Source organism: Lytechinus variegatus, chromosome 1 (assembly GCF_018143015.1).
Source record: "Lytechinus variegatus isolate NC3 chromosome 1, Lvar_3.0, whole genome shotgun sequence".
In the NCBI taxonomy this organism is placed as follows: domain Eukaryota; kingdom Metazoa; phylum Echinodermata; class Echinoidea; order Temnopleuroida; family Toxopneustidae; genus Lytechinus; species Lytechinus variegatus.
In genome coordinates this window covers 25,187,795-25,205,400 of record NC_054740.1, presented here as the reverse complement: position 1 = coordinate 25,205,400, position 17,606 = coordinate 25,187,795, and the positions used below count along the sequence as shown (strand labels likewise).

General features: G+C 35.4%; 1 protein-coding gene across 1 annotated transcript; it reads left to right on the top strand.

The window, feature by feature from the left end:
- Positions 1-5,853: 5,853 nt before the first annotated feature.
- Positions 5,854-17,066, top strand: LOC121410045 (cilia- and flagella-associated protein 97-like). Its single transcript, XM_041601885.1, has 3 exons — positions 5,854-7,175; positions 13,559-13,715; positions 15,098-17,066. Exons 1-3 carry the CDS (start codon positions 5,955-5,957, stop codon positions 15,277-15,279), a joined length of 1,560 nt encoding a protein of 519 aa, XP_041457819.1. The 5' UTR covers positions 5,854-5,954; the 3' UTR covers positions 15,280-17,066.
- The last annotated feature ends 540 nt before the right edge of the window (positions 17,067-17,606 follow it).

Here is a 17,606-nt window from a genome sequence, read left to right as displayed (position 1 = left end):
GAATGTTTTAACCAATGTATGAGTTGGTTTAAATGTAAACTGAACAACTGTTGGTTAAACAAACTTGCATGCAGTTTTTTTTTTCATTTTAACCAAGAGTTAGTCGGTTAATATTTAAATCAACTTTTGGGTGGATGAAAAAAACTTCTGAGTGTTTGTTTCAGTTAAGGGACTGTTATAGTTCCAACTATCCTCTGCGAGCATTTGTCACCTTCCTTGGAAGAAAGGATTTGGGGTTTTGTTTCACGTCATCTGTATTTGTCCCTGTTCTGTGTGTAAATGTGGTGCCTGAAAATAAACGGCTTCAATTTCATGTTCAAAGCTTATTCCAATCTTAATGTTTTATTGATTGAGTATGAGATTGATTCCAAAATATTGAGAGGAAGAAGGAAATAACGAATAATGAGGAAGGGAATGTAGATTGATGAGAGAGAGTCATTGGATTGGGAGAAAGAGAATGTGGTATGTAGAAAGTGCTTTCACCAGATCAGGGAGGGAAAATTACAAGTATGTTATTATTCAGTTAAAATAAATTAAAATGAGGGTTAAAAGTATAAATGATATAATTGAATACACTGATTATATGATTTTCCTTTGTCAATTATCGATCCTAATTATGGTAGGTTTCACAATCAATAATAAGTGACAGATTGAGATGTATAATGAGAATGATCAGCATCTCAATCCAGCTAACACTTTTCTGGAAAAGGTAAGATACAATTATGGGTTTCGGGTGACTTCTAATCGATACAGGCCAAAAAAGAACATGAGAAACATTCCAATTAAATGGATAGACTTTATCTATATACCATTAAACCAAGATTGTTTGAAATATAAAGGAGCATCCAAAGCTGCAATTCTTTATTTAATATTAGAAGTTTTTTTTCAGTAGGATAAAAGGAAAGGGGAGAAGGAAAAGTATGTTAGGTAGTGTTATATCTTGAGATGAAATGATATACCTGAGTGTTTCGGGGCGTTTCGAGATCCTACCAAGCACCCTTGTGCTACCATTTTTGTGTTGAAAAGGACAAAATAGAAATAACATACCAAGGATATTTTCTTTATAGTTTATAAAAACATATCATAATTATGGTCAAACATTAAGGTGAGTAGATATAATAATTCAAAGACAACTTATTAAGTTCATAATATCTCCCAATTAATAAAATTTACAAAGTTTGATAAACAACACTTGTTGCGCACTTATTAAATACACAAGCACAATTTCAGTATTCTGCTTCCGAGTTAGGATGGAAGGAAGACAATCGAGAGATAAAATAAAAAAGAAAATAATTCGGGAATGCAAAATAATGTAATGAGCTGGAACAATAGAGCTGTTTTTTATGGAAATGGATCTCTTTTTCAATACTGAACGCTCTCCTCACCCCGTAATCCTGCTCTCATTCAATATGCCTTGGTCTAATCCAATGTGAATTTTCTAACTGAGAAGAATCATGCTGGGATGCAAACCTATGATCCAGAGCTGTTTGAAAGAGTATTATATATAGCCAGAACCACTAGACAAGACATGTTATAGGATATGTGACAAGCAAGTTGAAGGGCAAAGGGGGGTGGGGGAGCTGGCCCTGACCACATGTATTTTTTTAGCATTAAAAACAAACGTGTCGATGAAAGTGCTTCATTTGAGTGTTTATATTCTCGATTTATTGTGCACGTCAATTCCTTCCAAGAAGAAGCTCCTCCCCTTTCTTGGGCTGACACACAATAGGCCTACTACGAGAAGATGAAAAGAATAATTGATTGGAGTGTCAGGGATCTTGGACCGTCTATGTTGGAGGCAGGCGCGCCGGAACACTTTCAGTTTTGGGGGGGCAAAATCCCGAAGGGGGCACAATATTTTTGAAAGCGTGAGATACGGAAGCGATCGAGCGGGAGAGGGTGTGGGACCCCCCACGGTAAGAACTTTGTGTAAAAATTGAGTGTAAAAGTTGCGTTTCTAAGAGCATTCAAAAATAAATTTCTTGAGAATTAAACAGTCTTGGAGTTCTTTTTGCTCCTTCTGTTTCCTCCCTTCTGACCCAGACTGGTGTTTCTTCATGATCAGGGTCGCAGTTCCAGCAAATTACGAGCCTTATTGCAAACTCAATTGTTTCAAACCAATGTATATTTAAGATGACAAACATGACCGTACGCATCCGGGGGCCGCCGATCGAGAGGGCAAAATTCACAAAATTCACCAAAAGTGTGCACGAAATCTTTCAATTTTATTCTAGAAAATGCAAAAGCTCCCCCATCACCATGGGCGGAAATCCCAGGGGGACGCGTCCCCCTACCATTTTGGAAAGGGGGTACATAATATCAAATGTCCCCCTACTATTTGTGCTCTTTTATTATGGAAAAATACATAATTAAAAATCGAAATTATACACATGTATCCTCGAATTTCGAAATATATATAAACAGATAGTTTTTGTTAAGAACTTGGTTAGGAAAAGAAAAGGCATACCGGCCCAACTATTCTCGAACTCGCATCTAGCCCTATATGCCAGCCAAAGAGTGATGACATTGATGACATCGATGGCCATTGTCAATTTCATAACTAATAAAAATGACGAAAAAAGAAAATCGCCTCTGGATACTTATAAGTAAATTTAGTGCATAGACGGTTAGACGAGAATGTTCCATACCCAGTAAAATCATACCTTTGTTAAGCCAATTCACTTTCCCTTTATTCCAAATTTACTTGGAATATAAGAATATTTTCATTGTTCGCGTACTCAGTATAAAGAATAGTTTTCATGAGTTATGATTAATCCTTCACAGTGAACTTTAACTATGTTTAATCCCCAAAAAATTGTTTTTAAACACTCTATTAACGAGACTTTTATATTCCATTTTTACACAAAATTCCTGCCGTGGGAGGGGTCATCATAGGTAGATCAAGGGGGCGAAGCGGCGGAAGGTGAGGCGAAAAATAAGAAGAAAGATAGGACCGGGAAGAAAGTTGAATGATGGAAGGGAGGGGAATAATTGGGGGAAAAAAAGAAAACTTTCAGGTCATAGTATAAAAATAAAAAAATCGCTCGCGCTTTGCATAAATATACACAGCCATCTTTTTATTTCAAAACGTGCTTGATTTTTTTTTCACTTTTTAGATCGAAATATATAAAATAAAATCATTTATCTAAAAAGATATCCATCTTTTTATAATTTGTAGGTTTATATAGATATTAAAAAAAATAGCTTGCCATTCGATTTTAGTCTGAAATGTATTCATTAAAAGGTTAAACGTTATCACACTGTAATAAGATGGAAAAGGGGCTTATCAAAGGTATGTTTCACAGAGGAACTGTTCGTCAAAAGACGCGAGGCGTACTATGATAATGTAATTGCCCCGTCAGGGGCAAAATTTTTTCATTTTTTACAATGGAAATGACAATTTTTATGCGGAAAAGTGCCTTCATCGTTTACTTTTGTCCTTAAATAATTTATCATTTTTCTACTTTTAGGGGGGGCAAAATCTCGTTTTGCCCCCCCAAAATTTTATTTGGGGGGGCAAGTGCCCCCCCTGCCCCCCCCCCCCCCGCTTCCGGCGCCCTTGGTTGGAGGCAAAACTAATGCACTGTACCATTCCCTCTTTTTATACATAACATTTTTCACGAAATGGTTTTGAGTAATAATGAAATGGTCAGTTTTCATTCAATATACTTGTCTAACTTATACAGTGAAATATGGCTGGTATAGTCTTGCACGAGTCAGCATATCGTGTTAGGAAAAAATATCACTATACAAATGTCACTCATGGGAGCAAGTGACAAGTCTGTAAAAAAAAGAATCAAAATCGGTGTTAGTCCTCTTCAATTAAAAGCGATTTTTATGAATAAAAATAAAAACAAATAAGAATAATCTCTCATTTAATCCATACATGAGGCCTGTGCAAATTTAGGAAGCCGGTGAAGTCATAAAGTAAGTATATTCGAAAAATAAAGCATTAACTCCATTTTGGTGGCCCAGTAGGCCCTGGGGTGCAAGGGAGCCCCCGCCCAGGTAGCCCATGCAATACTTTCTTCCCAAATTCTGTGAAAAGCCTCCCCCAATAGGCATCCACTTAACGCCGGGGCGGATATTTTGTTATACTCATAATGATTTCCAAAATTTTCAAATCCCCCCTCCCCTCTAGGGTGGGGGCGGATCTCCCAGCCCCCTTGATTCGCCACTACAATGAATATGTGCGCCATTAAGGGCTCTTAAGTCTCTTATAATACAGTGCGTATAAAAAAAACGGGACAGTTTTAAAAAGTCTTTAAAAAATGTTTCAAATTATTATGTCTATATTTTGATGTTAATAGATGCTCTGAGATCTCATCTTTGAAATCCCATTAAAAAAAATTGTTCATGTTTGAGCGAACACTGGACGTTTTTGTCGGAACTTCAAATAGAGGCTTGCGCCAAAATGGCAGAAATGAGAAATTTGATGATGAGACTTTTGGCTAATCAGCAGACTTCTTGATCTTTTCAATATCTTTGCCATAATTTTCGAATTATGCTGTCAAATTTCATTTACAAATTTATTTATTTACCTGAATAATTTTGTTTTTCACTTAAACTTCTTTTACCTTTAAATTTCTTTATAAGTAAGAAAAGACTTTTTGTCAATCCAAGTGGGAAGATTTGCATTATTAATTGGGAGAATTCGTAATTATTCAAATCCTTTTATTATGTGAAACAAATTATGTTATGGTACCTATGGAAGACATGAATCCTACTTTCAAGGGGTTATTGATTCCTTGACCAAGTTTAATTATGTACTTGGCAGGACAAACAGGAAAGGATTCACGTCAATAGCAATGATGTATTGAGTCAATTTTGAAGGAGCAAGATATGGCAGATCGGGTAAAATGTATTAAAAAGTTGTGAAGCGAGCAAGCAAAAATTTCCACTTTTTTATTAAAATATCATTTTTTTTAAATTTTGACATAATATTCAGAAAATATTCTCATATTTTACTTTTTTTTCTTTTCTGTTACTTTCCTTTCCACTTTTTTTCTTGGTCATGATTTTTTTGTATGGGGGGGAGCACCCCGAGCCCCCACCCATTAGTATGCCACTGTTCAAAGGCACAATTGTATTACACAATGAAAGCATTTAAAAAAAACACGCCCTCCCATATTTCGGTCTAAAAAATTGTTCTTGCTTAAAGAAGGAATATTCAAAGCTAAAAGAGAACATATTAAAAAGGAACATCAGAACTATTCAAGCAAAAATACATAGATTTGAAAATGAATTTTGACCGCATAATTTGAAAATTATGGCAAAGATAATGAAAAGGTTAAGAGGAAGTCTGCTGATTAGCAAAAAGTCCAACCATCATATTTTTTTATCCCATTTTTGGCGCAAGCCTCCTCTTTAACCCCTGACAAAAACATTTCGTGTTCGCTCAAGCTAGCATGAACGAAACTAAATTATTTTAATGGCATTTGAAAGATAAGACTTCAGAGCACCTATTGACATCAAAATATCAGAATTTGAAACAAAAATTTTAAAGACTTCAAATTTGTCCCGTTTTTTTTTTTTTGATATATACGCACTGTATATAGGCCTTTCTAAAATTTATGGTGGCGAAAGATACAATGCAATCGATTCTAAGCATAATATAAATTTCGTGAAAAATATGACTTTCAGCCCCTTCACCCTCTATGGTGTCATTGATTGGAGAGGGCAAAAATGGACACTGACCCCCAGACTTGTCATCATACATGACTTTGACCGGATTCTTTACTCAACCCGTTGATCTGACCAGTGCCCCAACCTCACTTTTGCTTTTAGAATCATAGCGCCATCTTGTGGTAAAATTATAAACCATCGACGCTTATGACGTCACAGTTGCTACAACACATATTTCAATTGAGTTCCAGAAAGAACTGTCAATCTGACGACTGATGTGAAGAATTTCAGGCAATTTTGAGATTTTGAATTAAACTTTGAACGGCAGGATGGACCAGAATGGTAGCCCAGAGCCGATAGACTTCGACTTTTTCGATGAAGGTCCATCAACAAAACGCAGTTCAAGATTAGATCCTCCGGATCCCAAACCCAACCGACCACAGAGCGGTAAGCGGAGTGGCAGTGCACGGGGATACGACGGGGACTATGACAGAGAGTCGGTGCGCAGCGTGGCAAGCAGCCGCAGCAGTGTGAGTGTTCGAATTCCAACAGCAACTCCAACTCACGATGATGGTAATGAAGCAGATTATTATTCGGATGACTTTGATGATAGTGATAGAGATGAACATAAGGCAAAGAATGGTAGTGAATCATTTCGTTTTAAAGACGATATTGATGCCTTGAATTCAAAAGGAAATCGGCGAGAGAGAGATGTTCGAAATGGAAAGGCCACTTCAAAAACTGGTTCGAAATCTCGTCCAAAAACCTCAGTTGGCAGAAGAAGATCATATAGTTCAAGTTCAAATGCATCCACCGAAAGCTCAAGATCAAGCTCTAGTTTTACTTCCGAGTCGAGTGAAAGATCTGGCCACAGAGACAATGACAGTGTGACGGATGTTTCACCTTTGCAAAGTCCACCTAGTTCGCCTATTCCCAAGCTTGAATATGATGAACAAGAAATGGAGAGGGAGTCAGAGAGAATGAGAAGTGTTCACTTTGAAGGAGATGATGTAGACAGTTATAGAGATCCCAACGAAAGACATGCGAAGCTGAAGGGCAGACCCAAATCGTCAAAGCCGAGAGATAGTCGCAAAGTGACTAAAACTCCTGGTTATTCACATTACGATGAGGATCCTCGTGTGCGAGAAACAGAAGCAAAAGAACTGAGCATGCTGCTACGAGCAGTCCTTGAATTGGACGAAACGCCAAAGGAATCTGATTTGTCAATGCTTCACAAGAATTTAAAGAGACCTGTTTCAGGGAAGAGGAAGAATCGACCGCAGTCAGCTCCTATGCCTCACCAGAGAATGAACATGTCATTCAGTAATGATGAAGTGAGACGTATTGATAGAGATAATAGGAGACTCCTGGAGAAGATCATTGGGAAGTCCTCCGAGCCGCCCGCTGCTAACAGAGCAGGTCGAGTCAATAGACCAAGCAGTGCTAAGCGCTATACTCAGTCCACTGGCACTGGGACCCCAGAGAAGCCAGTCAGCCATTCAGCAGTTAGGAGGCAGAGAGACCAACGCAGGATTGAAATAGAAAACATGGTTTGTATCTAGATTTTTCCTTTTAAAAAGTTAACAATTCGAAATTTGTTTTAACAAAGTTTCCATTCTTGTTTTGTTTGTTTTTTAGCTCTATTCAAGCCTTTTGTTGGCAAACTGTTTTTGTTCAGGTAATTCATGTATATAAAAGTTACATTTTTCAGATTGGATGGTATGGGTTTTGCATTCAAACAGGCAAATCTACAAAATAAAAAACACATTTGCAATAAACAGATCAACATGCATCATCCAAATGGGATGGAAAAGTGAAAGATTCTGACAATCTGTATTTTTGCTTGTATACATTGATCACATCATAGGCAGTACGCAAATGAGGGAACCTATGAAATTCTATTATATTTTGAAGGATGATATTGTTTTGTTTGCTTTTGGGCCTATTTACAATGTAACACCTAATAGTAGTCTGCTCAGTAGAAATTTGTGTTGAGTGAGAACTCAAAGTTAAAGAACTATTAAATAGGTTGTAATGTTATAAGGATCATAAAGTTTATTTTTCTTCTCCACATTGCTTTGATTCCTCGCAGAAAATGGAAAATCATTATGAGTTGATCTGGAGCTCCTTGTCGTCAAAGAAATGGAAATATTTGAGATTTTATATTTAAAGGGCAAAAGAAATGCAGTGTGGATTTACTGGCTCCTTCATTTTGCATAATGTGGACTAGAATTTATTTGTTTTGTGAAAAGGAAATTGAAACAGGCAGCAGGCCACCACCACCAATATTAAATTTTGCAATAGAAACATACTGAATACATCTCTAAGTAGTAGATGATAGATCATTAAAATTTGATTGAAATGGTTTGACTTGCATGATTGCATCAATTGCTTTTTGTACCAAATCCAACAAAATTACTGTGACTTGCGAGACTTGATAAATAAAATTTTATAATTGATGCCACATGCTTGTTAAACTTAAACAAAATATATCATTATCATTGATAATGATATGATATCACTGGGTATCCAGTATGATATGATATCCATGGGCGTTGTGGCCCAGTGGATTAGTCTCCGGACTTTGAAACAGAGGGTCGTCGGTTTGAGTCCCAGTCATGGCGTAATTTCCTTAAGCAAGAAACTGATCTACAATGTGCTGCACTCAACCCAGGTGAGGTAAATGGGTACCGGTAGGAAGTAATCCCTCAAAAAGCTGTGTGCGCTGTGAACGCCTAGCTTAGCCGGGTAATATAGGAGCGCCTTGAGCACCTAACAAGGTGGATATGTGCACAATATAAATACTATACTTAATATTGTTATTATAACATTTGCTAAATATCTACTTTGCACCATAATAAAGACTCATGAGGAATCAAAGGTTTGACAAATATGTGGTAAACCAAATAAAATACACATATGAACAATTCCTGTTATTCTTTAGAGCTGAATTTAATGTTTGTTGATTTGAAATATTTAAAGTCAAATCCACTTTCCGATGGGGCACATTTTACTACTGCAGCACCATTGGGGAAAATGAGAAGAAGAAAAAAGGCAACAGTACCATAGGGCATTGAAGCAAATCAAGAGGACATCCATGGCCTTGATTGGCTTTAGAGCAATTTAAGCCCTGTTATTAGCTTTGAAATTTAATTTAATTGACCTGAACAAATAATCCATTGACCGGATTATAGGGATTTACATGAGGTTTGTGGAGATGAGAGGGGGGGGGGGGGTGGGTATCATGTGCACTGAGATGGAGTTCACTTGAGGTGAGGTGCTTCGTGAAGAAGCAGTATAACAGATTGACGGCTTTCCAAAGCTGGAAAAGCTGCAAAAGAAAAAATCTGGTAATAAAGGGCTCAGGGCTCAAAACTTTGGGGATTAAGAAAAATGTGTTGCATGAATGGGAATGCATTTAAAGGAAAAAAACAAGTCCTCACCTTACTGTCCCAATTTTCAATGCCAATAAATTTAGTCAGGATATTTGTATGCATCCTCTAATTAATGTGATGATAATTGCAAGTATAACTGAAGCTCTTCATTAATCAAAATAACCTAGAGGCCATACATGTAGCTTATTACAATTTACAACTTTATATGAAAATTTTATTTTATTCACATTGATGATTTGTGCCGTGGTGATATGGAATTGATGGATGTACATGTACATTATTAATATGTAACAGTCAGGTCAGAACAAATCTCAAAGGTCAAGTCTTTTTTGCAATGACAAGTATCAAGCAAAACTTGATTTTAACCAAGGGTGGAAATCTCTCCCCAAAGGTGGGGGGGGGGGCAGGAGCTGGACACTTAAGAGAACAAACAAAAAAAAGAAGAAAGGTTATCACCCCAAAAGTATAAGGTCATCTCGTCAAAAATACATGTCACATGTTTTATTTAGATTTTGAATGATGTATTTCTTTCCATCATAAAAGACCCATAATACATTTAGTGGGGGACATTTGATATTGTGTCCCCCCTACTATTCTGGGTGGGGGAGGGGGTGTCCCCCCTGGGATTTTTAACCAATGAACTTTGCCTGTAAGAAGGGATTTGTGCTTGATGTATTTAATTGCATTTAAAGTTTTAAACACAATTATTTGTGCAATGGGTACATTCTCCCTCATACAATCATTATTTCATACTTCGCCAACCAGTGAGATTTTATGAGATTAAGACTTGATTCGTTTAAAATAGCAAAATAAAAGAAAAAAAAAAGAATCATTAAAGTACATGTATAGTATGTGCACATTGTGCAGTAGTGTGTACTTGCTCCAGAATAAGATTTTTTTTGGTAAGATAATCACTAAGATTATAATTCATCTAAAGTTTGCACACGTATGCTATTTGTTTTGTATTTTATAATGTCAGAGTATTTTGATTTCTGCAGAAATTACAAAAATTCTCAGGATTATGATTTCACTTACAGTTCAAATACTGTTTTCTGTTTATTGTTAAAGAGTCACATTAAAATCCATTAAAGATTAAGAAAACAAAAATGATAATTTTAAGTTTTTGATTGTGATGTCATAAACATGCAGCTGCCCCATATCTTATGTATGAAATGCATACATTTCAAATTTGTAATTGTTCATGATGAATTTTTTTTTCTAAAGATGAGAAATGATTTGTTTAAGGTACAGTAAAAAACCCCATAATTTTTTTTATTTCTGAGAATATTACATTCTATGATTACACAATATTGAGGGAAGCTGCTCACATGCATGTATGACATCACAAATCAAATAATTAGAATTCTAATAACTTTTTATTCTTTGGACTTTTCGCAAACCTTTGGCAATACATATATTTTATTATTATTGTATACACACCTGTCACCTAACATCCCAAGGTCACATCAGGCAGAACAATTATTTTTTTTTTTTTCAAGGGACTACACTACATGTAGTACTTTTCACAAATTAGTGTATTAATCTGCAACATAGGATAACATTGTAATGGATGGTGTCTTTCCATGGTTCCTCTTTTTGGTATCCAATGCTCTTTTGAGCATTTCAGGGGGAAAATCACCCAGCCAATTTTCCCCTGGATCACATTCATGGGGGGGGGGCAATCATCCTCTGTACTCCACCCCTGTAGTAAGTACTCCACCTGGATGAACTTGTGTACACTGTTTGCTAATGAATTATATTTTAGGTACTCTACTGCACTGCTTGAGAAAAACAATATGAAAGGTTCTCTTCCAATGAAGAGTTATTGTAATGAAGGTCAAATTTATACTGCACACTGTGCACAGTCTTTGTGTGGTTTCTAGGCAACTGTATACCATGTCTGGTGATCAACAATCACTGCATGGCAATCAATCAATTCAATACTGCTCAGCTGATATCATTTCATCAGGTACATTATTTCATTAATGGATCATACATTTGATGATACAGTACATGTATACACCATTGTACAGATCCTTGGCAGTGAAAAAAAATATCAAAATTTAAACTAGTAGTTTTTATTCTCTCCCACTTTTTATTTATAGTTTTTATGTTTTTAATAAACAATTTTTTTTCTTCATAAGTTGAAGTTCAGAATGATTCTTATTATCCATCCATTAATAATCCATAGGAAAATCACATGTGTACTGTATATAAAATTATTTTTTTATGTGCATTGTGGATGGTTATTGAATTAAAAATGCAAGGTAAAGGAGAGGCATACATTAGATGTAATGTACAGATCTCTCATGTTTTATCTGAATGAGTTCAGAGCCCATGGTGATGCATGCAGTGAATAATTGAGTTGGATTGGATACAGTCCACCCTCAGTTAGGTATGATTGATGAAAGGAACTCCATTAGGACATCAAACCAAACTATCGTTACTATGGTTACCTGTCTAAACAGACATCCACTTACATGTAGATTGGTACTGCATGATGTCAGAGACCTGGAGCGATTTAATCCAATTACTGGTAGTGGTGGTGTTAATGGCTAATAACATGGTAATTACCTTCACGTTTGGTCGCATCAACGTGTAGGCCTGTCTGTAAACATGAGACTCGTATTCCTTGACCTCTTCCGCCTTTTTTCACCCCGATGATCTCTTGTGTTTTTTCTTCATTTTATTTTCTTCTCCCTTTTTATGTTCTTTCTTTGTCTTAATAGTAGTCACACTACACAATCCCAACTTGATTCTCATTTTATTGTACATTCTTTGAGTTCCCTTTTCAAACTATACATGTACTTCTTTACCTCTATCATACTGAAAGGACAAGTCCACCCCAACAAAAACTTGATTTGAATAAAAAGAGGAAAATTCAACAAGCATAACACTGTAAATTTCATCAAAATTGGATGTAAAATAAGAAAGTTATGGCATTTTTAAGTTTCGCTTATTTTCAACAAAATAGTTATATGAACGAGCCAGTTACATCCAAATGAGAGAGTTGATGACATCACTCACTATTTCTTTTGTATTTTATTATATGAAATATGAAATATTGTTATTTTCTCTTCATTGTCATGTGAAATGAAGTTTCATTCCTCCCTGAACTTGTGGAATTCCATTATTTTAACATTTTGTACTTCAGGCAAGGAGGTCCTAATCGTCAAATTCGTAAAAATTGAAATATTGTATAATTCAAACAATATAAAACAAAAGAAATAGTGAGTGAGTGACATCATCGACTCTCTCATTTGGATGTAACTGGCTCGTTCATATAACTATTTTGTTGAAAATAAGCGAAACTTTGAAATGTCATAACTTTCTTATTTTACATCCGATTTTGATGAAATTTTCAGCATTGTGCTTGTCTTATTTTTCTCTATTGATTCAAATCAACATTTATCTGAGGTGGACTTGACCTTGAACTATGTATCTTTGTCATAAAAAGGGCATACATGTACATAGTACTTCATTTGGGTTTATTGCCTGGATGATCGTGAGTGTAAGTGCCCATAATTTATATGCGCATATTTGGCTGTAATGCATTAATTCTATTGGATCCAAAATTGAGGCTTGCTATCTCTCTCTCTCTACTTTCTAATATGCATGATCATGAATAATTTCTGCTTGCATGTGTGCTGTCCATTTGTACCATATACAACTCATTTGTTGTAAAAGGAATTATTTTACTCTCTTTTTCCATTATGCATCCCCATTTTATTCATGTTCTCCCCCCAAAAAAAAAAAACGAGAACAAATAAAGGGGACGGGAGTGGGATTCATGTAGCTGAAATGATGTGAAGTAATAATGATGATAATGGTTCCATAATATTGATATAAGTATTGAAAATATTAAATAATGAACATAATAATAATGATAATTTGATGATACATAGTACAGTAGCACTAGTACTTTATCCTCTTAACAGAATGGTGAAGTCACAATATCTCTGGCTTCATTGAAATAAAAACTAAAACAAAAATAAATCTATACAAGTAGAAATACAGAACTAATATGCATTTCTTTAAAATATCTTTTCATTTGGTTCTAAAATCTATGTTTTGGATGAAATAATAATTCATTACACTGCTATTATTTGCTTCATTGTTGCCATCAAAAGATGCATCTATAAAAGCAGTCAGTCAAGTTTACATTTTACATGTAAGTTGATCTCTATATTCGCCAAAGTTCAATCACAAATTAATATTCCTGGTGGGCGTTTCATAAAGCTGTTTGTAAAGTTACGAACAACTTTACGCACGACTGGAACATGTTCTTAGGTCATAACTCAATTACATAGGGATATCACATAGCACAAGAAGGGGTCACCAGTCGTGCGTAAAGTCATTCGTATCTTACGAACAGCTTTATGAAACACCCCCCTGGGGATCAGATTGTGCAAAACATACCTGTTACAAACTGGCCTTCGTCTTATGTTCATCTAACAGATTTCTGTGATTGTGAGTGTTTCAATTTCGGCAGTCTCCCTTAACTAGTATTAATTTTCTTTTTCGTTTTCTTCTTGTAGCAAATCTTGAAACGTATTGAGGCAGCAAGGGCTACTCCTCAAGTGAAGAAGGATGCACTAATGAAAGATTATCATCAGCAGATGCAGTATGCTACACAGGTCTCTAAAACCCCTGGAGGACCTCCTAGATCGAGACCATCCAGTGCTAAGCGATCAGGTATTAAACACACATTTAAATTTGTTTACAATTTATTTGTGTAGTAAAGTTAAACTACCGTGAAGGAAAATCAAAATTAGAATTCAAACTTTGCCTATAAAGCAAAGGTGGAACCCCAGATGGGTGCTTCGTAAAGCTGTTCATGAATTGCAACTGGGGACCGTTTCATGAAAGTTGTCAGCACTGACAAGTTGTCTTTCTCCGACAGTTACCATAGTAACAGTCAGAGGTCCACTTTAAAAATGAAATTATTTTTTTGGAAAAAGTAGAGCGAGCAATCGCAGTAAAACGAGGCAAACTTTCAGTTCACTTTGACAAATGGAATTCTTTAAACAAGTATCAAGATGTTCTTGCCGAATTGTAACACATTTTTTTTTTTTACTTATGTATATAATTTATTATATTGCTGCTATTATTTATGTATATTGTGAATTGATTTTGAAGCAATAAAGTTTATGATAAAAAAAAAACAGTCAGAGGTCAGTGCTTTTCAGCCAATCAAAACCAAGGATATCACTGAAATTGTCAGCACTGACAATTTTGCTGACAACTTTCATGAAATACCTGGCTTTATATTCTGACTGGTGACCCTTTTTTGTGTTATATGATATCTAACTATGATAACTTATAATGTAGATGAGAACAGGTTCCAGTGCTTAGAGTTGTGCCCAACTTTACAAACACTTTCATGAAACTTATCCTGGTGTAGTGATCATACATACCCCAGTGGAATATTGGGAATGACCTGTGGTGGTTAGCTTCTCATGCATAGGTGATGCCTAATAAATAATAATAATCTCTCTTTTGTTAAAATGTTAAAGCTTGTCTTTAGTTTTGGTATATCCCCCCACAAGTGCATGTCACTATTTCATTTCATCACTACAAGTTTATATTACTAGTAATGCATGTGCCCCAAGCCAATGTGGTGTGAAGGTTGTAAAATAGAAATGCGTTTTATTGGATAATCTATTGATTTAACATAATTTAATTTGATCGGATGCCTGACCAAAATAAAATATCTGCCTATTTTGTCTTCTTTAACACCTTTTCAAGCATGGTATGATTATTATCTTTTATCAGTAGCCTTCTGATATCTAATTATTAAAAAATGTAAACTAGTGTTCAAATGGTTATTTTATATAAAAATAAAGCCATTACAGAGAGAGGGGGCTATAGATTCAAATTCAAATCTCAACTACCATGTTCAAATTCTAATTATGTACTCTTGGATCACTGTAAAGGTCAAGGAAATTTTCTTTTGTCTTTAATGGGGGGGGGGGTGTTTCAATTTGACAACAAATCAATTGATTTGTCTGCTCTATTTGTTTGATTTTGTTTTTTCTGAAATTTATCACTTCATTTCTCCTCTGTGTTTAACATAGGTAAAGCATACAGCAACAGTGGGATGAACAGGGCATCAAGTATGTCTAGTCTTGGTACAGAGTTCAGTGCAGACACCTTTACGTCATCAAGTACTGGTCGCTCTCGACCCAGGAGTGCAAAGTGGTCAGGATATAAAGCTGGTAGACCTGCGTGGGATGATCGCTTCTACCTCGATGATTAAACGTAAAAGGATGTGATGTGTTTCATATCAAAGTGTGATCGTTTGATTGGGAATTTAGCCCCTGGTTGGAATCAGCACCGCTTGAATTTCATTTGTGTGATCTAGAGAAAACCTCAATAAAACAGTCACGGGAATCTTTGCCCCGACACATATGGCAATTTCCTCTGTGTCAGATCCAGAATTTCTTAGGGGGGATGACCTAAACAGTCACCCCCTCAGAATTTTTTTTGTCAAGGTTAAAAGAGCTTAAATTTCTCATTTGCGACTTTCCTGTCATTTTATGTCAAGCCCCCCCCCAAAAAAAAAAATCACTTTTATTACATCCCCCTGACTCAATGGGGGTGGAGAGGAATGTACTTTAAATGATTTGGGGGAGTTTTTATACACTCTTTTTCTATTGTATTTTTAAATAATATCACATCCCCCCCTTTTGGATCTGCCACTGATTGCTCATGCCCTATTATGTTGTAGTACATACCTACATGTGGGGTTGGGGTTGTGGTTCAAAATATGCGGGGATTGGAATGAGTGTTTGGCGTAACATTATGTACACCTACACAAAAACATTTGTCAGTCCCTTACAAATGCACAGGGAGCATTCCAAATTCCCTGAAATCAATATGCGAGGGAGTGAAGCAACCGAGGGATATCGCCCATCCTAGAGCATGGATTTTTTTTTTTTTTTTTTTTCGAGAGTAGGATGATGGATTCTAAATGAGCTACATGTAGATGTACGCACACACACAAGTGTGTACATCAAGGAAAGTGAGAATATAAGAATTCCCATATTTGCACACCTGCAGAGACGAGAATTTTTGTTTTTACCCATTCGCCAGAAATTTACAGAAATGCGGCATCCATGATTATCAGTCTTTTGAAGTTTGTTACTCTGCTTTATTTTGGTGTTCTATACATCTACTCATCACTTGCTAAATGTAACAAAAATAATCTCCAAAACTGCACATTAATTCAAAATGTATTCATACGTTCATAGGGACATGATAACATACCACATATCATTTGGCTTATATTCAACTCGTCTTTCAAATAAATTCTAGAAGTCTCGACTCTATCGTATTAATCATTGTGCCTTTTTGTGTGGAGCCATTCAAAGTAATTTCAGTAAAATCAGATCAGTTATTGCATACCTGCTTTAGATAGTAGTATATGTTCTTGTGATGTGCAACAAGTAGAATGATATGTCTAAATGTGACATCTCAGAAAAGTTTGAGATTATTCTTTGTCTCTGAATAAGTCCAGTAATAGTCATTTTAAAGTCATATTCATGACTACTGTAAGATGTTTTTTTTCACTAGGTAGTGCATTCTCGAGAAATTGTTTTTGATATAGGGCCATATAAGACAAAACTTAGTGAGTACCGTAATTAAATGGTTGATTACGCATATTAATTGATATTATCAATCATAGAAATTGATCTAACAATCAAAGTTTTGTCTTGCAGAGCAGCAGTGTCTTGTGGAAACCTTTGTATTGTGATATTGTTGAATGGTTTTAATTGTGTTGAACTTTATTTAAGTCTATCCTAATTAGAACAAATGACAGGACTATTATTTAAGTAGCATGTTAAGGTCAAACCTGGCATTGTTTAGCAATATTAATCTGCAATAGTATTGTGATAGCGCGGTATTTCAATTTTTGCATATAGCCATTTGAATAGAAACATTTTTTTGTCCCTGATTTCAATTTGAAAATAAACAGTACACGTTTGTTTATTAAATTCACAGTACAATTGAAGAAATAAAGCAGATTACTTGTATATTTTGATATTTTGATATTCTTAACTTTATTAACAAATCACATGTACACTATATGACAAATTCTTCCATATAAATGATGATCTTTGATATATTTTTTTTCAATCCTAAAGTCACCCCCCTCCCACCATGCAACTGCTTAAAGGATAAGTCCGCCCCAACAAAAACTTGATTTGAATAAGAAGAGAAAAATCCAATAAGCATAAAACTGAAAATTTCATCAAAATTGGATGTAAAAGAAAGTTATGACATTTTCGGTTCATGTCACAAATAGTTATATGCACATCTCGGCCGGTAAACTCGATATGCAAATGAGGGAACTGATGACATCACTCACTATTTTTGTATTTTATTATATGAAATATGAAATATTTTTATTTCCTCTTCATTGTCATGTGAAATGAAGTTTCATTCCTCCCTGAACACGTGGAATTTCATTATTTTAACATTTTGTGCTTCAGGCAAGGAGGTCCTAATCATCAAATCCGTAAAAATTTAAATATTGTATAATTCAAACAATAAAAAACAAAAGAAATAGTGAGTGAATGACAT